At 38.4% G+C, this 23135-nt stretch overlaps 1 protein-coding gene across 1 annotated transcript; it reads right to left on the reverse strand.

Moving 5' to 3' along the window:
* Positions 1-391: 391 nt before the first annotated feature.
* Positions 392-22856, reverse strand: cd36 (CD36 molecule (thrombospondin receptor)). The gene is made up of 12 exons (XM_036577222.1): positions 22629-22856; positions 18285-18445; positions 16571-16715; positions 14881-15027; positions 12368-12459; positions 11590-11639; positions 10869-10938; positions 8301-8485; positions 5970-6088; positions 5308-5381; positions 5145-5199; positions 392-1062 (listed from the first exon to the last, which is right to left on the reverse strand). The coding sequence occupies exons 1-12, from the start codon at positions 22755-22757 to the stop codon at positions 889-891; spliced, it is 1401 nt and encodes a 466-aa protein (XP_036433115.1). The 5' UTR covers positions 22758-22856; the 3' UTR covers positions 392-888.
* Between the last annotated feature and the right edge of the window lie 279 nt (positions 22857-23135).

Below are 23135 nucleotides of genomic sequence, written 5' to 3' on the forward strand. Positions count from 1 at the left end.
GGCCACAGCTTCCTGTCCCAGTCTCTTTTACCAGCCTCTGTGGCACGGGCCAGGTGGAAACCCAATAATCTAACTTTAATAGGCGCAATAGAGCAGCCAATTTTTTGTTTTGCAGACCTTGACTTAACCCTTTAAACACGCATGTGGGCCGACACTTCACTTCCTCTCACAACTGCATAACTTTCGTATCATTTTCATAGCAGTTTCCAAATAATTTATAGTAGTTCCTGGGTCATTCTTAGTAGTTAGTGAATAAAGCCTTAAGATTTGGTTTCCAGTGGTTTTCACTTGCAGGCACGTTTTTTCGACTTTTGACCTTGGCAGCAATAACAATCATGTGAAATTACGCCTTTGAGATTTGCAAAAATTTGATCCCAAGATACTCAACCAAGACTTTCACATTCTTCCCTTTATTGAATTTGCCAACCTGCACAAAACAGCACCAATATCACGTCCATTCTGAAGAGAAGCACTGAAAAAATAGAGTAAAAATGAACAAATACCCCTGGTTTAACCGTCATGGATGTTAGCCTAATTTGGCTAGTAGTTAAATTTTTTTTTTTTTTACCAAGAAACAGAAGAGCTGAGTGAGTTGGCCTGCTACAGAATTAAGTGTGCTTCCTAGAGCTGCTTTGTCAAAAGTTACCTGATCAGACCATGTTGTCTATGAAATAAGGAACAGCTGGATTTCAGAAATACTTAAATTTTGTTAATGCTACTGCTCAAAATGGAATCAGGTAACTTTTCCCAAACCAACCCTGATCAAATACTTTTCAAATAATTCAGAATACAAAAATTACTGTACACGATTCAGATAACCCAATTAATATAAAGTGCTACATTGAAAAACAGAAATCATACAAAAGCAGCATTTGTGTGGAACATCGCTCAGGCAATTATTTTGCGCCTTCTGCGCTCCTGTATGCATATTCCAATCAAACACAGCACAAACACTACTGCACCAATCACTATGAGCGATATCTGCACCACCTCCAGCGTCTCCATCCGTGCGAAAAGTTCACTTTTGATCCTGTCTGCCGTCTGGTCATCAAGAACTGCCGACTAACAGAGAGGAGAGAGCAGACAGACACCAGTGATTGGAGCTTATGCTTTTCAAATATAGGCAAGTTAAAGAATGACTTGATCTAATGAGCCTCAAGTCTAGATATATTGGTAGAAAATGATTGGACCTAATGTTCCTCAAGTGTAGATAAACTTAGTAGACTAGCAAATGGACCTAATGCTGTTCAGGTGTGGGTAAACTAAAAGAAGACTGATTAGACCTAATGTTCCTTAAGTGTAACTAAGTCAGTAGAGGAGTGATTAGAGCTAATGCTCCTTAAGTGTAGGTAAGTCAATAGAAGACTGATTGGACCTAATGTTCCTTAAGTGTAGCTAAGTCAGTAGAGGAGTGATTGGAGCTAATGCTCCTTAAATCTAGGTAAGTCAGTAGTGGAGTGATTGGACCTAATGCTCCTTAGGTGTTAGTTAGTTAGTAGTAGAGTGTTTGGACCTAATGTTCCTCAAGTGTAGATAAACTTGGTAGACTAGCAAATGGACGTAATGCTGTTCAGGTGTGGGTAAACTAAAGGAAGACTGATTGTATGTTATACTCTACAAATGTAGGTAAGTTATAAATGAATGGTCAGACCTAATGGGTTTCAGGCGCTGTTAAGTAGCTAAGTAAGGCAGTGGAAGAGTAACTGGATCTTATGCTCCTCACACATAGGTAAGTTAGTCGAAGACTGATTGGACCTAATGCTCTGTAAGTGTAGCTAAGTCAGTAGAGGAGTGATTGGATCTAATGCTCCTTAAGTGTAGGAGCAATTGAAGTAGTAGAATGATTGGACCTAATGCTCCTTAAGTGTAGGTGAGTCAGTAGAGGAGTGATTGGATCTAATGCTCCTTAAGTGTAGGAGCAATTGACGTAGTAGAATGATTGGACCTAATGCTCCTTAAGTGTAGGTGAGTCAGTAGAAGAGTGATTGGACCTAATGCTGCCTAAGTGTAGCTAAGTCAGTAGAGGAGTAATTGGACCTAATGCTCCTTAAGTGTAGGAGCAATTGAAGTAGTAGAATGATTGGACCTAATGCTCCTTAAGTGTAGGTGAGTCAGTAGAAGAGTGATTGGACCTAATGCTCCTTAAGTGTAGGTGAGTCAGTAGAAGAGTGATGGGACCTAATGCTCCTTAAGTGTAGGTGAGTCAGTAGAAGAGTGATTGGATCTAATGCTCCCTAAGTGTAGCTAAGTCAGTAGAGGAGTGATTAGACCTAATGTTCCTTAAGTGTAGATAACACAGTAGTGGAGTGATTGGACCTAACGCTCCTTAAGTGTAGGTAAGTCAGTAGAGATGTGATTGTCCCTAATGCTCCTTAAGTGCAGGTAAGTCAGTAGAGGAGTGATTAGACCTAATGCTCCTTAAGTGTAGGTAAGTCAGTAGAGGAGTGATTGGACCTAATGCTCCTTAAGTGTAGGTTAGTTAGTAGTAGAATGATTGGACCTAATGCTCCTTAAGTGTAGGTAAGTCTGTAAAGGAGTGATTGGACCTAATGCTCCTTAAGTGTAGGTAAGTCTGTAAAGGAGTGATTGGACCTAATGCTCCTTAAGTGTAGGTAAGTCTGTAAAGGAGTGATTGGACCTAATACTCCTTAAGTGTAGGTAAGTCAGTAGAGGAGTGATTTGACCTAATGCTCCTAAAGTGTAGGTAAGTCAGTAGTGGAGTGATTGGACCTAATGCGCCTTAAGTGTAGGTGAGTCAGTAGAAGAGTGATTGGACCTAATGCGCCTTAAGTGTAGGTGAGTCAGTAGAAGAGTGACTGGACCTAATGCTCCTTAAGTGTAAGTTAGTTAGTAGTAGAATGATTGGACCTAATACTCCGTAAGTGTAGGTAAGTCAATAGAGGAGTAATTGGACCTAATGCTCCGTAAGTGTAGGTAAGTCAATAGAAGACTGATTGGACCTAATGTTCCTTAAGTGTAACTAAGTCAGTAGAGGAGTGATTGGAGCTAATGCTCCTTAAATCTAAGTAAGTCAGTAGTGGAGTGATTGGACCTAATACTCCTTAGGTGTTAGTTAGTTAGTAGTAGAGTGTTTGGACCTAATGTTCCTCAAGTGTAGATAAACTTAGTAGACTAGCAAATGGACTAAACTAAAAGAAGACTGATTGTATGTTATACTCTACAAATGTAGGTAAGTTATAAATGAATGGTCAGACCTAATGGGTTTCAGGCGCTGTTAAGTAGCTAAGTAAGGCAGTGGAAGAGTAACTGGATCTTATGCTCCTCATACATAGGTAAGTTAGTCGAAGACTGATTGGACCTAATGCTCCGTAAGTGTAGCTAAGTCAGTAGAGAAGTGATTGGACCTAATGCTCCTTAATGTAGTTAAGTCAGTAGAGAAGTAATTGGACCTAATGCTCCTTAAGTGTAGCAGCAATTGAAGTAGTAGAATGATTGGACCTAATGCGCCTTAAGTGTAGGTGAGTCAGTAGAAGAGTGATTGGACCTATTGTTCCTTAAATGTAGGTAAGTCAGTAGAGGAGTGATTGGACCTAATGCTCCTTAAGTGTAGCTGAGTCAGTAGTGGAGTGATTGGACCTAATATTCCTTAAGTGTAGGTGAGTCAGTAGAAGAGTGATTGGACCTAATGCTCCTTAAGTGTAGGTAAGTCAGTAGAGGAGTAATTTGACCTAATGCTTCCTAAGTGTAGGTAAGTTAGTAGTGGAGTGATTGGACCTAATGCTCCTTAAGTGTAAGTTAGTTAGTAGTAGAGTGATTGGACCTAATGCTCCTAAAGTGTAGGTTTGTTAGTGGCAGAATGATTGGATCTAAAGCTGCTTAAGTGTAGGTTAGTTAGTAGTAGAGTGTTTGGACCTAATGTTCCTCAAGTGTAGATAAACTTAGTAGACTAGCAAATGGACTAAACTAAAAGAAGACTGATTGTATGTTATACTCTACAAATGTAGGTAAGTTATAAATGAATGGTCAGACCTAATGGGTTTCAGGCGCTGTTAAGTAGCTAAGTAAGGCAGTGGAAGAGTAACTGGATCTTATGCTCCTCATACATAGGTAAGTTAGTCGAAGACTGATTGGACCTAATGCTCCGTAAGTGTAGCTAAGTCAGTAGAGAAGTGATTGGACCTAATGCTCCTTAAATGTAGTTAAGTCAGTAGAGAAGTAATTGGACCTAATGCTCCTTAAGTGTAGCAGCAATTGAAGTAGTAGAATGATTGGACCTAATGCGCCTTAAGTGTAGGTGAGTCAGTAGAAGAGTGATTGGACCTATTGTTCCTTAAATGTAGGTAAGTCAGTAGAGGAGTGATTGGACCTAATGCTCCTTAAGTGTAGCTGAGTCAGTAGTGGAGTGATTGGACCTAATATTCCTTAAGTGTAGGTGAGTCAGTAGAAGAGTGATTGGACCTAATGCTCCTTAAGTGTAGGTAAGTCAGTAGAGGAGTAATTTGACCTAATGCTTCCTAAGTGTAGGTAAGTTAGTAGTGGAGTGATTGGACCTAATGCTCCTTAAGTGTAAGTTAGTTAGTAGTAGAGTGATTGGACCTAATGCTCCTAAAGTGTAGGTTTGTTAGTGGCAGAATGATTGGATCTAAAGCTGCTTAAGTGTAGGTTAGTTAGTAGTAGAGTGTTTGGACCTAATGCTTCTTAAGTGTAGGTAAGTCAGTAGAGGAGTGATTGGACCTAATGCTCCTTAAGTGTAGGTAAGTCAGTAGAAGAGTGATTGGACCTAATGTTCCTTAAGTGTAGCTAAGTCAGTAGAAGACCGATTGGACCTAATGCTCTTTAAGTGTAGGTTAGTTAGTAGAAGAGTGATTGGACCTAATGCTCCTTAAGTGTAGGTTATTTAGTAAAAGAATGGCTAATGTTTTCAAGCACAAGTATACTTGATAAGCTTTAGACTATCAGTGGATTCTTTGCAGGAGTTACTAACACCTTTAATCCATCCTTTCTGCAATGTTTTTACACATCATTGTAAAGAAGTGGTATATTTCTGGTTTCCCAAGTAACATCCCCATATCTGACTTCGAGACTTTGAATGAGAGTAAATACTGGGGTGATGAAGTGACTGGTCCTAAAGCACCTCTCTAAAATGTGGACCTACAAGCTTAAATCTTTCAACACATCCTCACCTCATTCAGCCACACAATAGGAAACATTGTGTTTTCTTTTACTTTGTTAAGGATCCTGCAACAGAGAGAGAGAGAGAGAGAGAGAGAGAGAGAGAGAGATCATGTAAATTTGCAAATGTACCTAACAAAATGGCAGTTTTAGAAAACTGAATTTTCATCTTACTTAATTTCCTTGGATGGACCATACATCATGTTGATTTGAAGCCTTTTGGCGAATCCCAGAGTGAAGCCTGTGATCTGGCAGACAAACAACACAATAATTCAGTTCAATTGCAGTTCCTCTAAATATAAGGCCATCTTGAATTCTATAGTTGTAGCTTCACTGGCCACATTATCAGAAACTCCCTCCTTTAGCTGGTGTACAGTTAGAGACTGTAGCTCATTTGTTGATGCACATTTTTAGTTAGTCATTCTCTTGCCCTTCATCAATCAACAGAGTTGCTCTTGTCTGGATATTTTTGGGCGGTGGTCCACTCTCAACCTAGCACTGACACTGATGTGTGTAAAAACCGCAACAACACCTGATACCAGCACCACACACACTACCATGACCACTGCCCTGTCAGTGTCACTGCTGTGCTGAGAACGATACACCACCCAAATGATAACTGAACACCAGTAGTTGTGGTCAGAAACTGACCAGTGATGAACAGCGTGGAGGGCACCGATAAACTGTGCAGCAACACATGATTTACAGTCTGTAATTGTACACCTATGTAGTGGAACTATACGATAGTTGGAGCTCATAAAGTGCGTGTCAGTGGAGATGCGGGGTGTAAAAACCATTAGCTCATGCATGCACTGTAATACACTTAAGTTTCTTACTGGTTCCACATCTAGATATGTGGAGTGTTCCTCAGGGTTGGGGTTCAGTCCATGAACAGTGTCCAGCAGGTCTGGGCTGCCATGGAGGAAATGAGGCAGGGAGATAAACACAGGAGATCCTGCAAAACACACCAAAATCTTTCACTGCTAGGGTGTTAAACATGCATCAGTCTGAAGGTGGAGTGATTCTGCAATGTTACAATCATTTATAATATTTTTTTAATTAGAACATAAAACATGCTCTACAACTATGTTCAAACGTAAAAATCCAAAAAATAGATGAGCTATTGCCTCTGACTTTACATCTACAAGGTGGACCAACAAGGTAGGTGTGTCTAATAGAGTGGACAGTGAGTGGACACAGTGCTTAAAAAACTCCAGTAGCACTGCTGTGTCTGATCCAGTCGTACCAGCGCAACACACACTAACACACCACCACCACATCAGTGTCACTGCAGTGCTGAGAATGATCCACAAACCAAATAATACCTGCTCTGTGGTGGTCCAGTGGGGGTCCTGACCATTGAAGAACAGGATAAAAGGGGGCTCTATATATATATATATATATATATATATATATATATATATGTATATATAAGCAAAAGTCTGAGCGTATGTCTGCATGTAAAGCTCTATAACAATAGTGCAATAGTGTGTGTAAACAGTTCAATTTGTGTATTGAGTGTATTTTTAAAAATATTTCTGATTCTTATAAAAATTATTGACTTAAATTATTTAATTAATTATTTGCATTCGAATCTTGGTGAATTGTGAGATACATTTAATCATTTCCTAAAGAACCGCAAAAGAATTGAATTAGAGGTACAGAGACACAGCCCTGCTCACTAGTGCATGCACGTTTGGCTATAGCAGTTGAGCTGGAAGCAGATTTACACCTGCTGGTACTTTGGGACCTGCAGTTTGAAAGTCGATCCTCAAGCAGTGCGCCAAGAGCCAAACCTGACTACTGCTGCACCAGAGGAGCAATGGACTGTGGGAAAACTGCTGCAACAACCTGATCTCATATAGAGTTTAGCAGAAATTGTCACAGGAGAGGGTGGATTTAGAATTTTGAGCACCTATAAATGAAGTCATCAAGAGACCACTACACCCTGGGCCTGACCTTAAAGTGAAAGTGAAAAATGATAACAGAAAAAATCTAATCTAATTTAATTTTACAATTAGCCAGGACATGTTTGGTGTCTGAAGTTTGCTTCCTTTTTTACACTGGAGCTATAAGGCTAATAATGGAACCTTATCTCCCACCATTCACCATGGTGCTAACTGCATGCTTGAATTATCACACACTTCCCTCAAACCGTGTTATTAAGTAACCTCAGATAGATTTGCTTACAGTGACAGAAAGTCTATTTGAGATTGCTTGGCTATGGTTCTGGAAGCTTTTGAAGCAACAGAAAATGAGGTCCATATTAGGGGAACTGTTTTAAAGCAATTATTAAAAAGCAATATTTTGTATATATACAAAGTTCTGTGCATAAGTTTTAGGCAACTGAGAAAATGATCTTTAAAGAGCTGTTTATGTGGCTGATCTCCCATGAAGACTGTCCAGTGTAACCTGCTAAAGGTGACCTCTAGGGCTAATGTTTCCAATGTTACTGTTATTGGAGCCATCAGCTTTGAGTTTTGCTTGTAAGTGATGCTTTAGACTTGACACCCTTAAGTGATAAACAAATTCACGGTGCAGCAGTAGCTGGAAATAACTTTTCACGAGAGCTTTATCAGGTGAGCCATCAACTGGAACTTGCCATTTAAAAGCTGTAAAACTGGCCTACAGTCGTGGAGTCATAGCACCAGCGGGCAAATAGCTCGACTTCAGGCTGGAACTACAGATAGTTAGAAGGGTCAAACCAGGATATATACACTATTCTACCTTATACATGTAGAACCTTTCTGAAAACGGTTCTATATAGCACCAAAAAGGGTCTTCCAAGCTTGACATTGCATGTAATGGTTCTACATAGAACTCTTGGTTCTGAACATTTACTAAAGAACTCTTGACGAACCATCTTTTGTGTGTATACATTGCTGTGAAAAAGTATTTGCTCCTTCACAGTTTCTTCTATTTTTGCTAATTTGACACACTGAAATGTTTCAGAACCTTTTGTAATGTGGACAGGGCTTCGGACCCCTTCTCCGCAGAGGAATGTGATGATTTTGAGTGCGTTGGTGAACAACAAGATGGTGAATGATCTACTATTGTGATCATATCTTCATTTGAGACCTAAACATTGAGCCGGACCTTCTTTTTGAGCCTGTGCGTGTGATGTATGATGTATGATGTGGATATGACGCCAACAGGCCCACACTGACCTTTACATGTCTTGATGTCCAGAACACCTGCCATGGTGCAGTTCTTGGTGGCTTCATAATTGGTGCAGTAGCACTTATTGTCCGGATTGACTAGAGGTGAGGCAAATGTTTGCTCAGGCAGCATGTAGCGATACACAGTGATTCCTTTCAAATCCACACTGCCCTCGTAGTCTGCAGATACCGACCTGGGGGAGAAAAACACACCTGATAATGAGGAACAGGCATTGGGAATGTTTGGGTTTTATATGCAACAATGTTAAAGTTTCATTCACTCCTCAATCCGTACAGTCCATATATGTAAACTAAGCTGCACAAACAGCCTGTTTTGAATTAATTAATTTGTGAAGTCACAAAAAGCAACACATTTACATATCCACCCATTCAGCCCACAGCAATTTAGCTCTGTCGGTCTCTTTAAGTTATAAGAAGGTCAAACAGAACAGAGCTCATTTACATATATCAGTCTTGAAGGCACAGAAACACAAACAGCCTGTTTAATTTTAAGGATATGGACAGGTTGGACATGGTCATGTAAAAGAACCATGTCTGTTTTTGGTACTTAAAACAACACAAACATCATATGTGGGCCTCAGTAAAATGCCCATACCTTACATTGTCATAGTATTTTATTGAAAGACATTTAAAGAGCTCTGTGCTTTTGATGTCAAGGTATTATTATACAATAGTAACTACAGCCATGATTCTATCTGCTTAAACCAAAAAAGAGACACTTTATTCTTGTCACATTTCATTCTTATAAGATAAAGCAGTTTCAGCTTTAGCACCCCTGCTCACCCCCAAAAGCTCTGCCTACATTTACGGGTGGAGACAGGAAAAGAGAACAAGAAGGAGAAGAGGGTGATGGCCTGTGTATTGAGGTGGTGTAGCCTGACCTCTGGTGGCAGCAGGGTTAAAACAGGCATTAAAAGAGTTAAATCCAGTTGGAAAGGCATTTGTACCGCTTCAAAGTCATAGCTAAGCTGACAGAGAGATAGTACTGAAGACTAATCTACAGACAAGAGAGTAAAGTCCAGAAAAATCTTTTTTTAGGGAGGATTTGACAGAGAGCGGAGAGTAACATGAAGTTCAGGACTAGAATAGAATAGAATAGAATAGAATAAAAATTTCAATGACATTTTTATCGAAATGATTTGCAACTCACCTATTTTTTTCTGTTTTTTCTTTTTGGCCTATATTTTAGAAGTTAACCCCTTCATAGTACATCAGTCTTCAGTTAAGAATAGCGGGTCAGTTTGTCTTTATTTAGGGCTTAATGGTGATTTATTATTCATGTACTGATACAAATCAAAAAACACTCAGTGCTCAGGTTGTACACAAGGTTAAGATCTACAGTACTGTGCAAAAGTCAAAGATCACCATTCATTTTTTTTTAATTTCCAGTCAAAATGATTATTAAGAATAAGTTATTCATTTTTTCAGCACTAGGAAAAAAAGCAGAAAACATAATTAACAGAAAATTACAGAGAGATCTCAATAACTAAACATGATATACTTTTTTAGTGTTTAGTGTTCCACTCTTTGCCATTATTACCGCTTCCATTCTTTTCAGGAGACTTGCTTTCCAGCTTTTCAAAGAAATCTGCAGGGATATTTTTCCACACCTCCAAAGTTCAGTCTTAGAAGTTGGTTGTATTTTCTGCTTCCCACAAGCCAAGTAATACCAAACACATTCAGTGATGCTGAGGTCTGGACAGGTGAGGTGGTCAGTCCATTGTTCTGAGAACACCAGCAGCTTCTTTGTTTGATTTGTGAATGTTTTTTCTTTTCTGTTTATTATCTGCACATACTTTCAGAGTCATAATTTTGCATTATCTTCTCACAGTGGAAGGATGGACAGAAACACCTGTGGTTCTGGAGTGAGAGTGGAACTTGATTTTCTCCTCTCTCTCAAAGATGAAAGCTTTAAGTGCTGTTTATCTGATGGTGACATTTTTGGTGGTCTACCAGGTCTTGATTGTTAGTAGTCCACTTTTGTGTATCTGTATCTTTTAATCATTTTTTGAACTCCAGTTTTGAAAACCTGTTTTTTTACTCCTTTCCCTTTGACTTTCCCTTCCTTATAAAAGTGGATTATCGTATATCTAATCTCCTCAACAATATCTCCTTAAACATGAATAGCTTGCACTTAATGACCATTTTGACTGGAAATAATTCAATGAATGGAGGTCACCGTATATGTTTTTAAACACCAGCTGCCCTTTGCATTGTGTGAACATTTCATGATGAATCATCAATGATAATAATCCAAAATGACTTAAAATACAATCTTCAATCTCCTACAATAACATTCAAAAACATTAAAAGTAAGAAGGCTTTTTTTGTGCTTTTGTCCTATAAATTCAGCACTTCAGAGATAAGAGGTTTTCTTATGATAGCAATGTTATCTATATATACACAGGAAAATACCTTGGAACACGTGTCGAGTTGTAAGGTCAAAGTGACAGGAATCCAATACATAACAGTAGAACCGCACACGCAATGGGAAATGATTAACGAGAGATGATGATTACAGATCGACATTCTTTATTGGCTGAAAATGAACCATACCTGCAGATGTCAGAGGAGAAGAAGTACAGAGCCTTTTTCTTGTCCAGGAAAGGAGGGAAGGAAGAGCCATCTGTACAGATACAAGCCTGTCAGTCTGATGAACTGATTCAATTCTAATAGTCAATAATTACCGTGAAAAAGCAATTACATACAACAGGGTTGTTTAATCTTTCCTAGTTCTTTCCTAGCTCACTGGGTAAAAAGCAGGTTAAAATAGGTGCATTCTAACAGGAAAAACAAATTCGGTTTACAGCAAACATCTAAAAGCCTGACATAAAAGCATGCCGTCATTTTACATGAATTGTTCCTGCCTCATTAAAATAAATGGGGAAATTGTGTGGGGAGTTTGTAAATTGGCTCTAAACTTCCAACGATACCTCATTAGTGTCTGTAAGTAAAAGAGGAGATATTTTATTAAAATTGGATACATTTTTGCTCTGTTCTTGTCAATTTTTGACAGAAACAAAGCTGCAGACTCGATACAGAATGGTAAATCTAATGGAAGCGTTTTCAGGTTTTAAATGGTAACATAGCAAAATGACAATAATAGCTCTGGACTTGTAAAGGCTACCCACGTGCAAAGATTGACTGGGCTGTTAATCGTTAATCGATAAGTTTCTGTTGTTATCTGTCATTTATGAATTTTAGCAGGCTGATACTGTGCCTATTGCGGACTGGACGTTAAACATTTACCTTCTTAATGAGGGTAAATAAAGCTCACCTGTTCCATTGATCATGTTGCAGTAAGGGTCGTTCCAGTACGGCACTGTCCTGAAGCACAGAGACAAATACAGTTACGTGTGTATCAGGTCTACAGGTCTGTGAGCCAAATTCACAAAGCCCATCACTGTCTCTTTAAAGGTGCATTAGGCAGTGTTTGATTGTGTTTGTTTGTTTCGTCTGTTTTGCATATGTCACTGCAGTGTTGCCATGACAACTGTAGGAAAGAAACGAAATTGTCACAGCTCAGGGACGGCCACGAGCCTTCACTTCCTGTCACCGTGTGACTTTACATGTAATATGAAATAATAAAGTTACTGTTTATGAGTTAAACACATTTCAATAGAAGAAAGAGTTGAAAAGATGTTAAATTACTTGTTATCTGAAGGGCTTTTATAGAAAAATTTGCATGTTTGGAAGCGTTTTGGAAGAAAAACTGTTTCCTTCGAATTTGTTTTTTGAAAGAAACATGGTTCATTTAGTGGCTTCCTTGAGGGAAAGTATATTGTTTTTTGGAGAGAAAATCTTATTTTGAGGGCATTTTGGAGCTAAGGTCCCTTCTTTGGAGGTCATTTCCTTCTTCTGATGCTTTTCGTGGGAGGAAGTGTTTTTGAGGCTTTTAGAGGGAAAATTCTTTCTTTGGAGGCTTTTTGAAGTGTAAATTCTTATTTGTGTGTCTCCTGTCCATGCTACTGCTCAACATAGACACAAACAAGCAAGCAAACAAACAAACGATAAATAAATGACACAAAATAAGTAACAGATCCCTCCACACTCACGGCTGATTCTGCCAGGTATCAATCATGGACACTCTGGTGATGTCGTCTTTGCCTGTGAACACGCCGTAAGGTCCATCATAGGTGTTGTTGTACTGAACAAAGCAAAACAGATATGAGCGATCTAACCACTAGAATGTAAAATATACAAAAGTATAAGCTCATACAGTAAATTATACAAGTCAAAAGTTTGGTTTACATGCTGGAAACTATTATTTCATAACTTCCAATGGTATGTCCATATACAATAAATTAGCATGAAAACAAAATAATTCTGCATAATTTTGTATCAATATATATATATATATATATATTATATATATTTATGCAGTTCATTAATGATTAGCTGCTTATGGTTAAAGGCCCACAACTCTTCAATAATTTTAAAGTGCATATAATCATACAACACTAACATTCAAGCAGATGTTTTGAAGCTTTTGCTTTAACACAGGGGTTGCTGCGAACGCAGGAAGGTTTCAAATCAGGTTTTTAAACGTATTTTATAATAGTACATTACATTTTGTAACTAAGGCACCTCACAGTTACAAATTTAAATAATAATTTAGTTATGTTTAGTATGTGTTTGTTCTCTCACAGCATGTGAGTTGGTGTTAGGGTAACTTTCTGGCGGGCTCAACCAAAAGTCCTCACAGGCCAACTTTGGCCCATCGGCCGCACCTTGGGAAGCACAGCTTTAATGGTACTGACCATTTTATTGAAATTTAAAACTAGTAGTGGGCAGAATGTCCAAAAATTTCACAGTATAATTAAGATTACAGACAATTTCAGTGTATATCACAGTATAGTGTATTTGTGTATATTTTTTTCAAATAAAACTATTATGGATGCTTAAGTGAACCTTTTTGTAGATTAACAATGGCATATTATTCTAGAGATCCCTTCACTTTTAATAACAACCATATTTAACAACTGAGGTCAAATTTTAAATATTTTTAGGTGAAATAGTAAAAACACAAAGACATAATCTATAGATAGATTGTTTTCTAACCCTAACGAGATAAATGCGAGTGTAGGTAACGTCCACAGTGGCTTCACTGAGCCTGGCAAAAACACTGTCTTATATGTGCGTCTCTTACACTTAAATATTAGTAGGCTAATCTACAAGCTATGCTAATAGCTAACAGCTAAACCCAAGAGACTGGCTTTTCCTTCCCACTCTCTTTTTGCCCTGTTAAGATATTACCTGATTACAATCTGATGTCTGCTCTAGAGGTCTGCACAAGGCAGGGTTCACCTGCACGTCCCGTGTGATCTGCTAAATAATTTGCAGGTGGGATTCATTTTGAAGCACTGTGGTCATTGCGAGTAAACAGCCAACAGTTGCGGGCTCATGTGGGCATGTATTATGGCTGGCTGAGTAGGGCTGGCTTGGACAATTATTGGCTGCTTGTAGAAGCAGCAAATGAGCGCAAGAGTGCTGCAGAAAAAAAAACACATTAGTAATAAGAAGCAGCAAAACTCATGAAGCTATTGAGCATCCAGTAAATGTCTAAGCACAAAAACCAAACTGATTTTGTCCATGACTTTTTCTTTTGGCTTTTCAACCTGTGCCATGGCCTCAGTCTCTGTTTTGACTGACTTGTAGACATCTTATAGAGTAATTAGCTCACAATATAATGCTGACACAGATAAAAACAATGTTATCAGGGAAGTCAAGCTGCTGCATGCTGCTTTTTTTTTGCCTCTGGTTCTGCCCACTGGTCTGTCGACAGTGACATCACGTGACGCGACGCTCATTGTGTGGTGCCGTGTACAAGTTCACGTGGCTGTGATTAGCCTAAAATACACAAAATATTTACTTTGCAACACTGAAACATTTATTGGTGCTGCTGGGTGTGCAGAGGTGCGATGGGTCTGGAGGCTCCAGCGTGTCACAATGTTTGTGTGGACACCTCCTACATCAGTGGAGCAGATTACAGCAAACACAGGCAGGAGTTAACGAGGACCACATGCATAGCCCAAAGTAGGCGGGTGCAGGTGCGGGTGGGCATGGCGTGTGGCTGGTGCGGGCAAAAATGGTGCTAGGTTCTGTGTGTAGAAGTGGGCAAGAATCACACTAGATTTTGTGGGTGCAGGCGGATGTGATTACTGGTTGAGTCAGGCGAGTGCGGGTATCAACAATCAGGCCTGTGCAGGCCTCTAGTCTCACAACAAATTGCACTTACCTCAGGCTGAAACTCACTACACGAGAGGTGAGGGAATCAGCATGTTTTGTATTTTTTGTAGGTTATGTTATGCGCATTACTGTGCATACCGGTATAACAGTAATGACAAAACTAATACCTTTAAAAGAATTTCAACTGGTATACAAGATGAACCAGTATTTCACCCACCACTAATGAAAACTTGCAACTTGACTAAGATTAGCTGATGATGCAGAAAGGATCATATCATATAATCACTTTGAAGTGTTTGTAATAGTGCAAAACAAAATCATACAACAAACAGATGTATGGAAACTTTAACAGTTTTGTAAATAGTCAATAAAGACTTACTGGATGAAACACTCCCAGAGTTTGTTTCAGCATGGGGTCAGTGTAGCCCCACAGCATCTCCCTCACTGTCCTCCTCTGGAACAGGGATGATTTGCTGCCCTCAATGAACATGTTCGCCCATGCATGATCTATAAGGTTGTAAACACCCTGAAAAAGAAAGAAAATATATCAGGACCAACTGAGTCTGACAAACATAGCATAAATATCCTTCAAATCAAAACATGTACTGAATGTGGCACTGACATATAATATATATATATATATATATATATATATATATATACTCACTCCAAATTTGATTTGATTGAAAAATTTGGGACAGGAGCATGTATACCACTGTGTTACATCACATTTCCTTTTAACAACACTTAATAATTGTTTATTAATAATCAGTAAGTGTCCAGTGTTTTTTACATAGAAGAAATACACTTACTGCCCAGAAAAAAATAGTTTTCAACAGTTTGCTTAAGAGCAATAATGCACATTAATGTATGCACAGCCAGTTTAACAGTAAAGTATTTGGGAATCTTTCAAAGGCTGCCATTAGTTCATTATTGTTCAATGAACTACATTTTTTGTTGTTTGGCCTTTTTCTTAAAACTACGATTACTCAAATAATTGTAAACAAATGTTTACTAATACACTCAACAGTGACAGCCTTTTCACAAACCCTACAGGCCACATGGGTTTATGTGTTTTGTCAGATTTGTGATTTCCTGAGCCGCAGTGGAGAAAAGATCATTTTACAATGTGTCTGCATGAAACAATCCAATGTTCAGAGATAAGAACAGATATCAACAAAAGAAACAAGATATACATTTTGATAGATTATCTATGGGAGTAACTTCACCCTGAACTGAAGGTTATAAACATGATTATGGTGGAAATGAAGCCATAAACTTTGGATTTTTATTGCTCAAGTGTTACCAAAGGGACGAAGGCCTTACTGAAAAAAGCATACAGCTGTTTTTAGAGGATGTTTGTACATTTTTGTTTGTTGTTTGTTTGTTTGTTTGTTTGGAAAAAGCAATTCCAGGAGTGTACATGGGTCAACATGAAGGAAACATAGTGCTCACCACTACAGTGATTTAACATCAGAGAGAAACAGGACAGATGTAGGGTGAAACAGAAAATGAGAGATGGGGGGAAAGAAGAAAAACAGAAAACAAACAGAAAAACAGTGACACGTTTTAAAAAATAAAAAATAAAAAAGTGTTATTTGCTATTGTTGTGGTTATTTTGAGTGATAATTATCAGTAATAATTATTTAAGCCACACCCCCAGGTCATGTATCTAATGAAGTATTCCATTTCGCTACATAATGATTCCACCTCTTTCAGTTACTGTTGCAATGGCCATCGATTTTTTTTAACTCAAGCTACCCAGCATAAGCAGCACATGGGCTTACAGACTGAAATATTCAGTCTAACAAAGGAAATCTAGAAGCACATGGACACGTACATTTAAAACACTGTCATTCCTGTAGGGCCTCCAGATCACTAAATTTGCCCTTGATAGATAGATGGATGGATGGATAGATAGATAGATAGATGGATGGGTGGATGGATGGATGGATGGATGGCTGGATGGATGGATAGATAGATAGATAGATAGATAGATAGATAGATAGATAGATAGATAGAGAGATAGATAGAGAGATACATAGATAGACAGATGTTGTGTAACATACAGCCACTGCGAGGTTCAGTGATGTCACTTCGTCCTCCTCCAAGCCCTGAGATTGGGACGGCTCAAAGACAGCCTCCGCTGGCAGCATGAAGGACACTGTGTGGTTCTCACTGAACGTGATGTTTTGTTTGGGGATGTACCGTGTTCTAAAACACAGCGAGAAAGAAGAAGAGATTACCTACTGAACGACTGAGAAAGGCAGCGTTGGTTCCCCACTGCTCTGTAAAAATCGCTGCACTGAATTTATTAGACTTAAATGTACGTATCAACACTATTACTATCAAAAGTAAAAAAAAATATTTATCACTTTATCTTCAACAATAAAATGTAATTGCACCTGTAAAGGTGAACATCTTTTTTTTGCTGATCTATTATATCAGTGTGTGTAAACATGCACACAAATGTGCAAGAGCCTGAGGATACAGCTATTTCAGATTAGATAAAGATCATCAGACCAGTCTGATTTAGTGCTGACTTTGTGTGTTAAACACCAACATACTGTATGACTTCTTGAACAACACCTCTAAAGTTCAACAAGAGGTCAGTTTTACACAGTTCCCCCCTGATGCTATTGTGCCACAGGCCCTGACTTGGCCCACCGGCCTTGTGTTTGGCACATGGGCTTTAATTGAGGCTAGATTTTTTGTGTTGTAAAGACACACTCCAGAAATAGGAATTTACAGAACACATTATTGAAATCTCATTGTTTTATGTTTAATCAAAATAAAAACCTGGGCACTGTTGTTATAAATTGTTGCAGTATTATAGTAGTATATAATCTAGCACAAATCCAGTCATTATATATTCAATATATACAATGTTATTCTATATGCAATTTTATTCTGTATGCAATGTTATTCATTATATGCAGAATTCCTACTGTAATATTCTTCAAAATATGACTATAAATGAACACATAACATTTCTTGAATGCAAGTATTCTAGAAACCGAGATTTTACGCTCTGAATGCAGAGAAAAGCTGATTTTGGAGGAAAAAAATCAGCTTAAAATTTGTCAATTTTAAGATTGCCTCAGAATTGCATTATTCAGTTGCTTTTGATAAAACATGCTCTATTTGTATGAATGCTCTCATTATTATTAAAATTAAGATATTCTAAGAAAATAGACATAATTTGCTATTCTAGTTAGATTCTACAGAAAACAAGTCTTTCATTGATATATGACATAATATATCCGAAATCATATTATCATATATCAAAGTGCCAAAATATGGGCGGGGCTAAGCCTTATGTTTACAGTTGATGAGAAGACATGTTCTACATGCAATTTATCAACAAATCTGAAAAATGATTGATGAAAACAAAATCATTTCTGCCTGTTGTGTCTTTTCTTAAGATTACTAACAGAATATTAAACCTGCAATTCAAGGAGTCAAGACAACAGTCAAGCCCGTGCAGTGGGAGAAGAGCTAAGGTGCATTCCTATTGGAAAAACCTCACTTTGGGCTTCAGTTCTCCACCTGATAATTATAATAATGATGATAATGCTCCCAATGCTCTCTCACATAGTAAGAAGCAGAGACTGATGGACACACCCATTTATATGCATATTTATATAGAGTATATATAGCATACAGTAGGGTACTCTAAACACTGAAAAGCCCTGCACGCTTTACTGCTCAGCTAAGTAATTTTTATGGTATGATTACTCGATTAACCGTCAAATTTGATTGAGTCAACAGTGCCAGCCCTACCTGTATGTGTATGGTCCTCTCTGCTGAAGCTGAGGGATGCTCCCGTTCGCTAAGACTTCCTCAGGATTTTGCACATCAAACAGCCAGAACTGTCTATAAACTGGAGCTCCAGCTGATATCCAGTTCTCATACGCTGTAGTACCTTCCTCCAACACAGCCTCCTACAAGATAGATGGATGGAGAGATAGATGAATAGACAGAAAGACAGAAGAAAAGATGACAGACAGACAGACAGACAGAAAGACAGACAGATAGATAGATAGATAGATAGATAGATAGATAGATAGATAGATAGACCTCTTCTTAAATTACAGACTACCACATTACTGTTGGTGAGTAGAAGGGGATATATTTTAATATGATTTAAATTTGATGAAAAGTTATTGTTGTGTGTACACTGTTGTGTACAGTATGAACCTGTCAATACAGCATGTAAATAAAATATACATGTAATTCATTATGTAACTAACTATAATTATGTAATTGTGTAATTGCTTTTAAATAATAATACAATGCAAATCGTAAGCTTTGCGAAATGACAGTAATAACTCTAAAAGTCTAAGAGTTAAGGTTAAAGTTAGAGTCATCATGAAAAGTTTACTAATAGTACAATGAGTTGAAATGCGATGAAACACAGTGTGTTGCTCAGAATTTGGTTTGAGCACAGCCAGCGTACACTCAAGAAACCAAGCACAGATTAATTCAGTTCATGTGTACTTTGCTTTGACGAGAATAAAGTATCCCAATACATCAACACATTATTCATGTGGAAATGATCAGGGCAAAAATCAGGGTAGAAAGATTTAATAAATGCAGCACTGATGAGGAAAGATATTCTTCTCATGTCTTCCTATGCAGTGTAAACACAGATCGGTGTCACAGAGTGAGATATGAACTGCTTATTTATCTACAGATTTTATAGTAGACTGCACTAATTGGATGAGAGCAATATAACCCCTTGTGTTTACTTTTAAGAAGTAGAGACACTGAGCCACAATGTTTGGAAAAGAAGACTTTGCGTCATCTGACTGATAATAAGAAGATACCATGCACCTTTTTTTTTTTTTTAATGGATCGTTTGACTATTTTTTTATCCAGCCTGATAGCATTGTCTGATTCCTCTGTCCAGTGACCTGCTGTGTTTTTATATGCAGTTATTAGAGCTGTCAAAATGTGTTGTAATGCAGATGTGGTGGCGATTCGACTTTGGAAATATAATTGATTGTAATGATATTTTGCACTGCAGTATGGGGGGATATTATAATGTCTTTGTAATACCCTTTCTAAGCCATATTAAGCCAGTAGCTGCTAATTAACTAGCTGCTCATTTTCTACTTTCTCAAGCTATAACTGGGGTGAATAAATCATTTTCCAGAGTGCTTTTATAAATTCATACATATCATAATACTATGCACATCATACATACAGCACAGCTCTTGCAGACTCTCTGTTCACATAAGACCTAAATATCAGACTTTCATAGTACAGAAATCTTATAATAGATGGTCATCATTACCAGTTATTGACTTAACACGAACATTACAAGGGCATTATAATATCCCCATAAACTCGTCACTGACCAACAAGAGACATAAGGTCCAGCCAGATCAAACTGTTGATTCCATTTGTTTGGGCATTTTAAATGAAGACCAGTTTAAGACCAGAAGAACCGCACATCACACCCCAATGAATAATGCTTTGCTCTGATTAACTAATTTCCATGTGGTTTCTGCAGTTCTATAAATGTTCTACATTATAGGTATTCATTCAACATCATAAGAATCAATTTTACCCTATATGTGTTAATGCTAGATTTAATACTAAATTAAAATTCATTATTCATCATTTCCATGTGAATAAAATATATTACACCAGCACATTACACCCAACTGACAATCTTATTGTCTTTTGATTTACTTACTTTTGTATACGAGTGTGTTGATGTGATATATTTTATTCATATTGCAATTATGTGTGCATTTGAATGAAGTAAATTAAATTCATAACTTTTAAACACTGACACATTTAATTATTGGAAGAGTTACTTCAGCACTCTGCCTATTAATGTGTCACTCTAGAGGCTGGTTTCCCAGACATGGATTAAGCCTAGACTTGGACTAAATTGCAGTACCAGACAACCACTTGAATTTGTTTTAGTCAACACTCCCGTGCAAAAAAAGGGATCCAAAATATAACAGGTTTTACTGATGTTTTAAACCCTGTAGAGAATATTTGGTCTCACATTAAACACAAACTAGCTTGGCAATGTTTTTCAACTGTTTGAAGTTGTCAGTGCTGAGTGGAAAAACACAGACTCTACTTTCTGTTATAGACTGTCTGCAAATTTACAGACAGAACTTCAAGATTTACAAAAATCAAAGGAAAAAGCCATACCATGTTCAGTTACTTCGTCTATTTGTTTAATGATGTGTTGTTAGGACCATTAAGAGCTTACTGTTTTGCCATTTTGGGCTTGGCCCATTTTTTTTTGCCCAGGGGTGTAGGTTTAGATTAATCTGACTCTGGGACACTGCAACAAAGAGTTCTGTAGATACTATGGGTTGGTTTCCCAGACAGGGACTAAGCCTAGCCCTGAACTACACAGCATACTGAAAGGAGTTTCTTCATTGAAAAGAGAACGTAGTCCAGGACTAGGCTTGATCCATGCCTGGGAAACCAACCAATAGTTTTCAATAAACTAGTCCTAGACTACATTTTCCTTTCAGATGAGAATTTCAGTTCACAATGCTGAGTAATCCAGCACTTGGCTTAATCTCTGTCTGGGAAACCATCCATAAAAGTGTTTATTTCATGAGGCTGTTAGACAATGTAAGAGTTAATTCAACAGTGTAAAAGAATCGGATACTATGAACCAGTTTCCCAGAGCCAGATTAAGCCTAAACTCTAACTAAATTGGATTTTTCATGGTGAAACACCACTGATATTACAGTTTAGTTTAAAACTAGGCTTAATCTATGGCCCTAAAATAGTACACCTAACACTATAAAACGGGGGGGGGGTCATACTTATAAATAACATGGTTAAAATGTGTCACGTTGTTGCACATAAATAAAACATCAACACATTTCTTGCCAGAAAAAGAGCAAACTTAAAGACAGCAATTGTCTTGATGTGACATTTTAATTGTGTGCAACCACTCGACACATTTTAATTATGAACCATTTTTTCAGTGTAGCTTTTTCATTTGATGTTATAAGAGTTCATTTGAAACTATAAGAGGATTTAATAAGGCTTTATTAGGCATTATGGGCTGGTTTCCCAGACGTGGACTATGCCTAATCTTGCACTAAATTCCAAGGCTAATGCCAATCGCCACTGGAAATTCTTTTATAGTCTAGGTTTAGATTAATCTGGCTCTGAGAAACTGGAAGTAAGAATAAGGTTTTTCAGATAGGGATTAAGCCTAGCCCTGAACTACACGGCATTCTGAATGGAGTTTATTCACTCAAAAGAAAATGTGGTCCAGGACTAGGCCTAATCCTTGTCCAGGAAACTGACCCTACAAGTTTACTGGAGACTATAAATTGGATTTCCAGACAGTCTGGTTTTGGAATACATTTCCCTCTCAATGGAGAACTTCCATTCATAATGCTGTGTAGTCCAGCACTAGACTTAATCCCTGTCCAGGAAGCCAGACTTAAGAGTACAAGACCATGAGACACTGTAAGAGCTCATTCAACGATGTCAGAGAATTGCACACCATGCACCACGGTTCTAAACAGAACCATTCCCTTTACTAAACAACCCTTGAAGAACCATCTTTTCAAGAGTGTAGACTAAATGGGATTGTTTAATAGTGAAACACCACTGCCACTGCAGTTTAGTTCTAAAAGGAGTTCTTTATAATAGTACATTTAATGTAATATGAGTTTATTGGACACAACAGGTGGGTTTCCCAGACATGGATTAAGCCTAGTCTTGAACTAAATTGCAGGCTAATGGCAAATCACCACTGGACATTCTTTTAAGCCTAGATCTAGGCTTAATCTGGCTCTGGGAACCTGCTGTTTTGAGAGTTAACACAGCACTAGAGGAGTTCTGTTCTCACTGTAAGAGTTAACAGAAGACAGTAAGAGTTAACCCAGCCGGCGGCTCTGCTGCTGTATATTTATTTCTCATGTCTCCAGGCTCTCTCTGTCCTCGATGTCAGCGCTCAGCTGCTCAGCTCTAATGACTTTGACTGTGACCTGAGGACGCATCGCTTTCTCCAACGCTTTCTTTCCACAAATCAGTCAAATGCATTGAACATTGACCTTAACCTTATTACCATCATTTATTATTGATCTTTTTGCCATCAATGAATAAGGATTTTGGTCATCTTACCTTCTTCACAGTGTCCTCAATCACAGTGTTGCCTACTGGAATGAGAATGACCCCCAGCAGGCAGGCTACTGCCCCGGCCACACTCCCTGTGATCAGCCAGCAGCGCGTGGAGCAGCACGAACACCCCATAGCTACCGGTCAGCTAAGGCGCTTCGGCAGTGTGGCATGGCAGCGAGACACACACCGCCTCTCACCCGTTACGTAAGCAAGAGCGAGCGAAGGTTGGTGTCTGTGTGCGCGCTTTCGGCGCCGGTGCTCGTTTTTTACCCACCCGTATTCCGTCAAGTCACGCCTTGCCAGCTAAACGCTTGTGAACTGCTTGTGAGTGTGAACTACTGGCCAATCGCAGTGCACGATGCAAGACAGATGCTGTTTGCCAACAAGGGCGGCAGGGAGGTAATTAGCAAATCCTAAAGCAGCTGGGATTTTCTTAGCCAATCCAAGAGCAGGAGGGGTAATGCTGCCCAATCCTACAGAAGGGAAGATGCTGTTAATCAATCCTAGAGC

This window comes from Colossoma macropomum, unplaced genomic scaffold (genome assembly GCF_904425465.1).
Source record: "Colossoma macropomum unplaced genomic scaffold, Colossoma_macropomum, whole genome shotgun sequence".
Lineage (NCBI taxonomy): Eukaryota > Metazoa > Chordata > Actinopteri > Characiformes > Serrasalmidae > Colossoma > Colossoma macropomum.

Coding starts and splice junctions, on each gene's coding strand:
- cd36 (XM_036577222.1), bottom strand. CDS start 22,757: ATGGGGTGTTCGTGCTGCTCCACGCGCTGCTGGCTGATCACAGGGAGT. Junction 16,716..18,284: donor AGAGGACCATACACATACAG/GTAGGGCTGGCA, acceptor GCTGTGTTTTAG/AACACGGTACATCCCCAAAC. Junction 8,486..10,868: donor TTCTCCTCTGACATCTGCAG/GTATGGTTCATT, acceptor TTTCTCCCCCAG/GTCGGTATCTGCAGACTACG.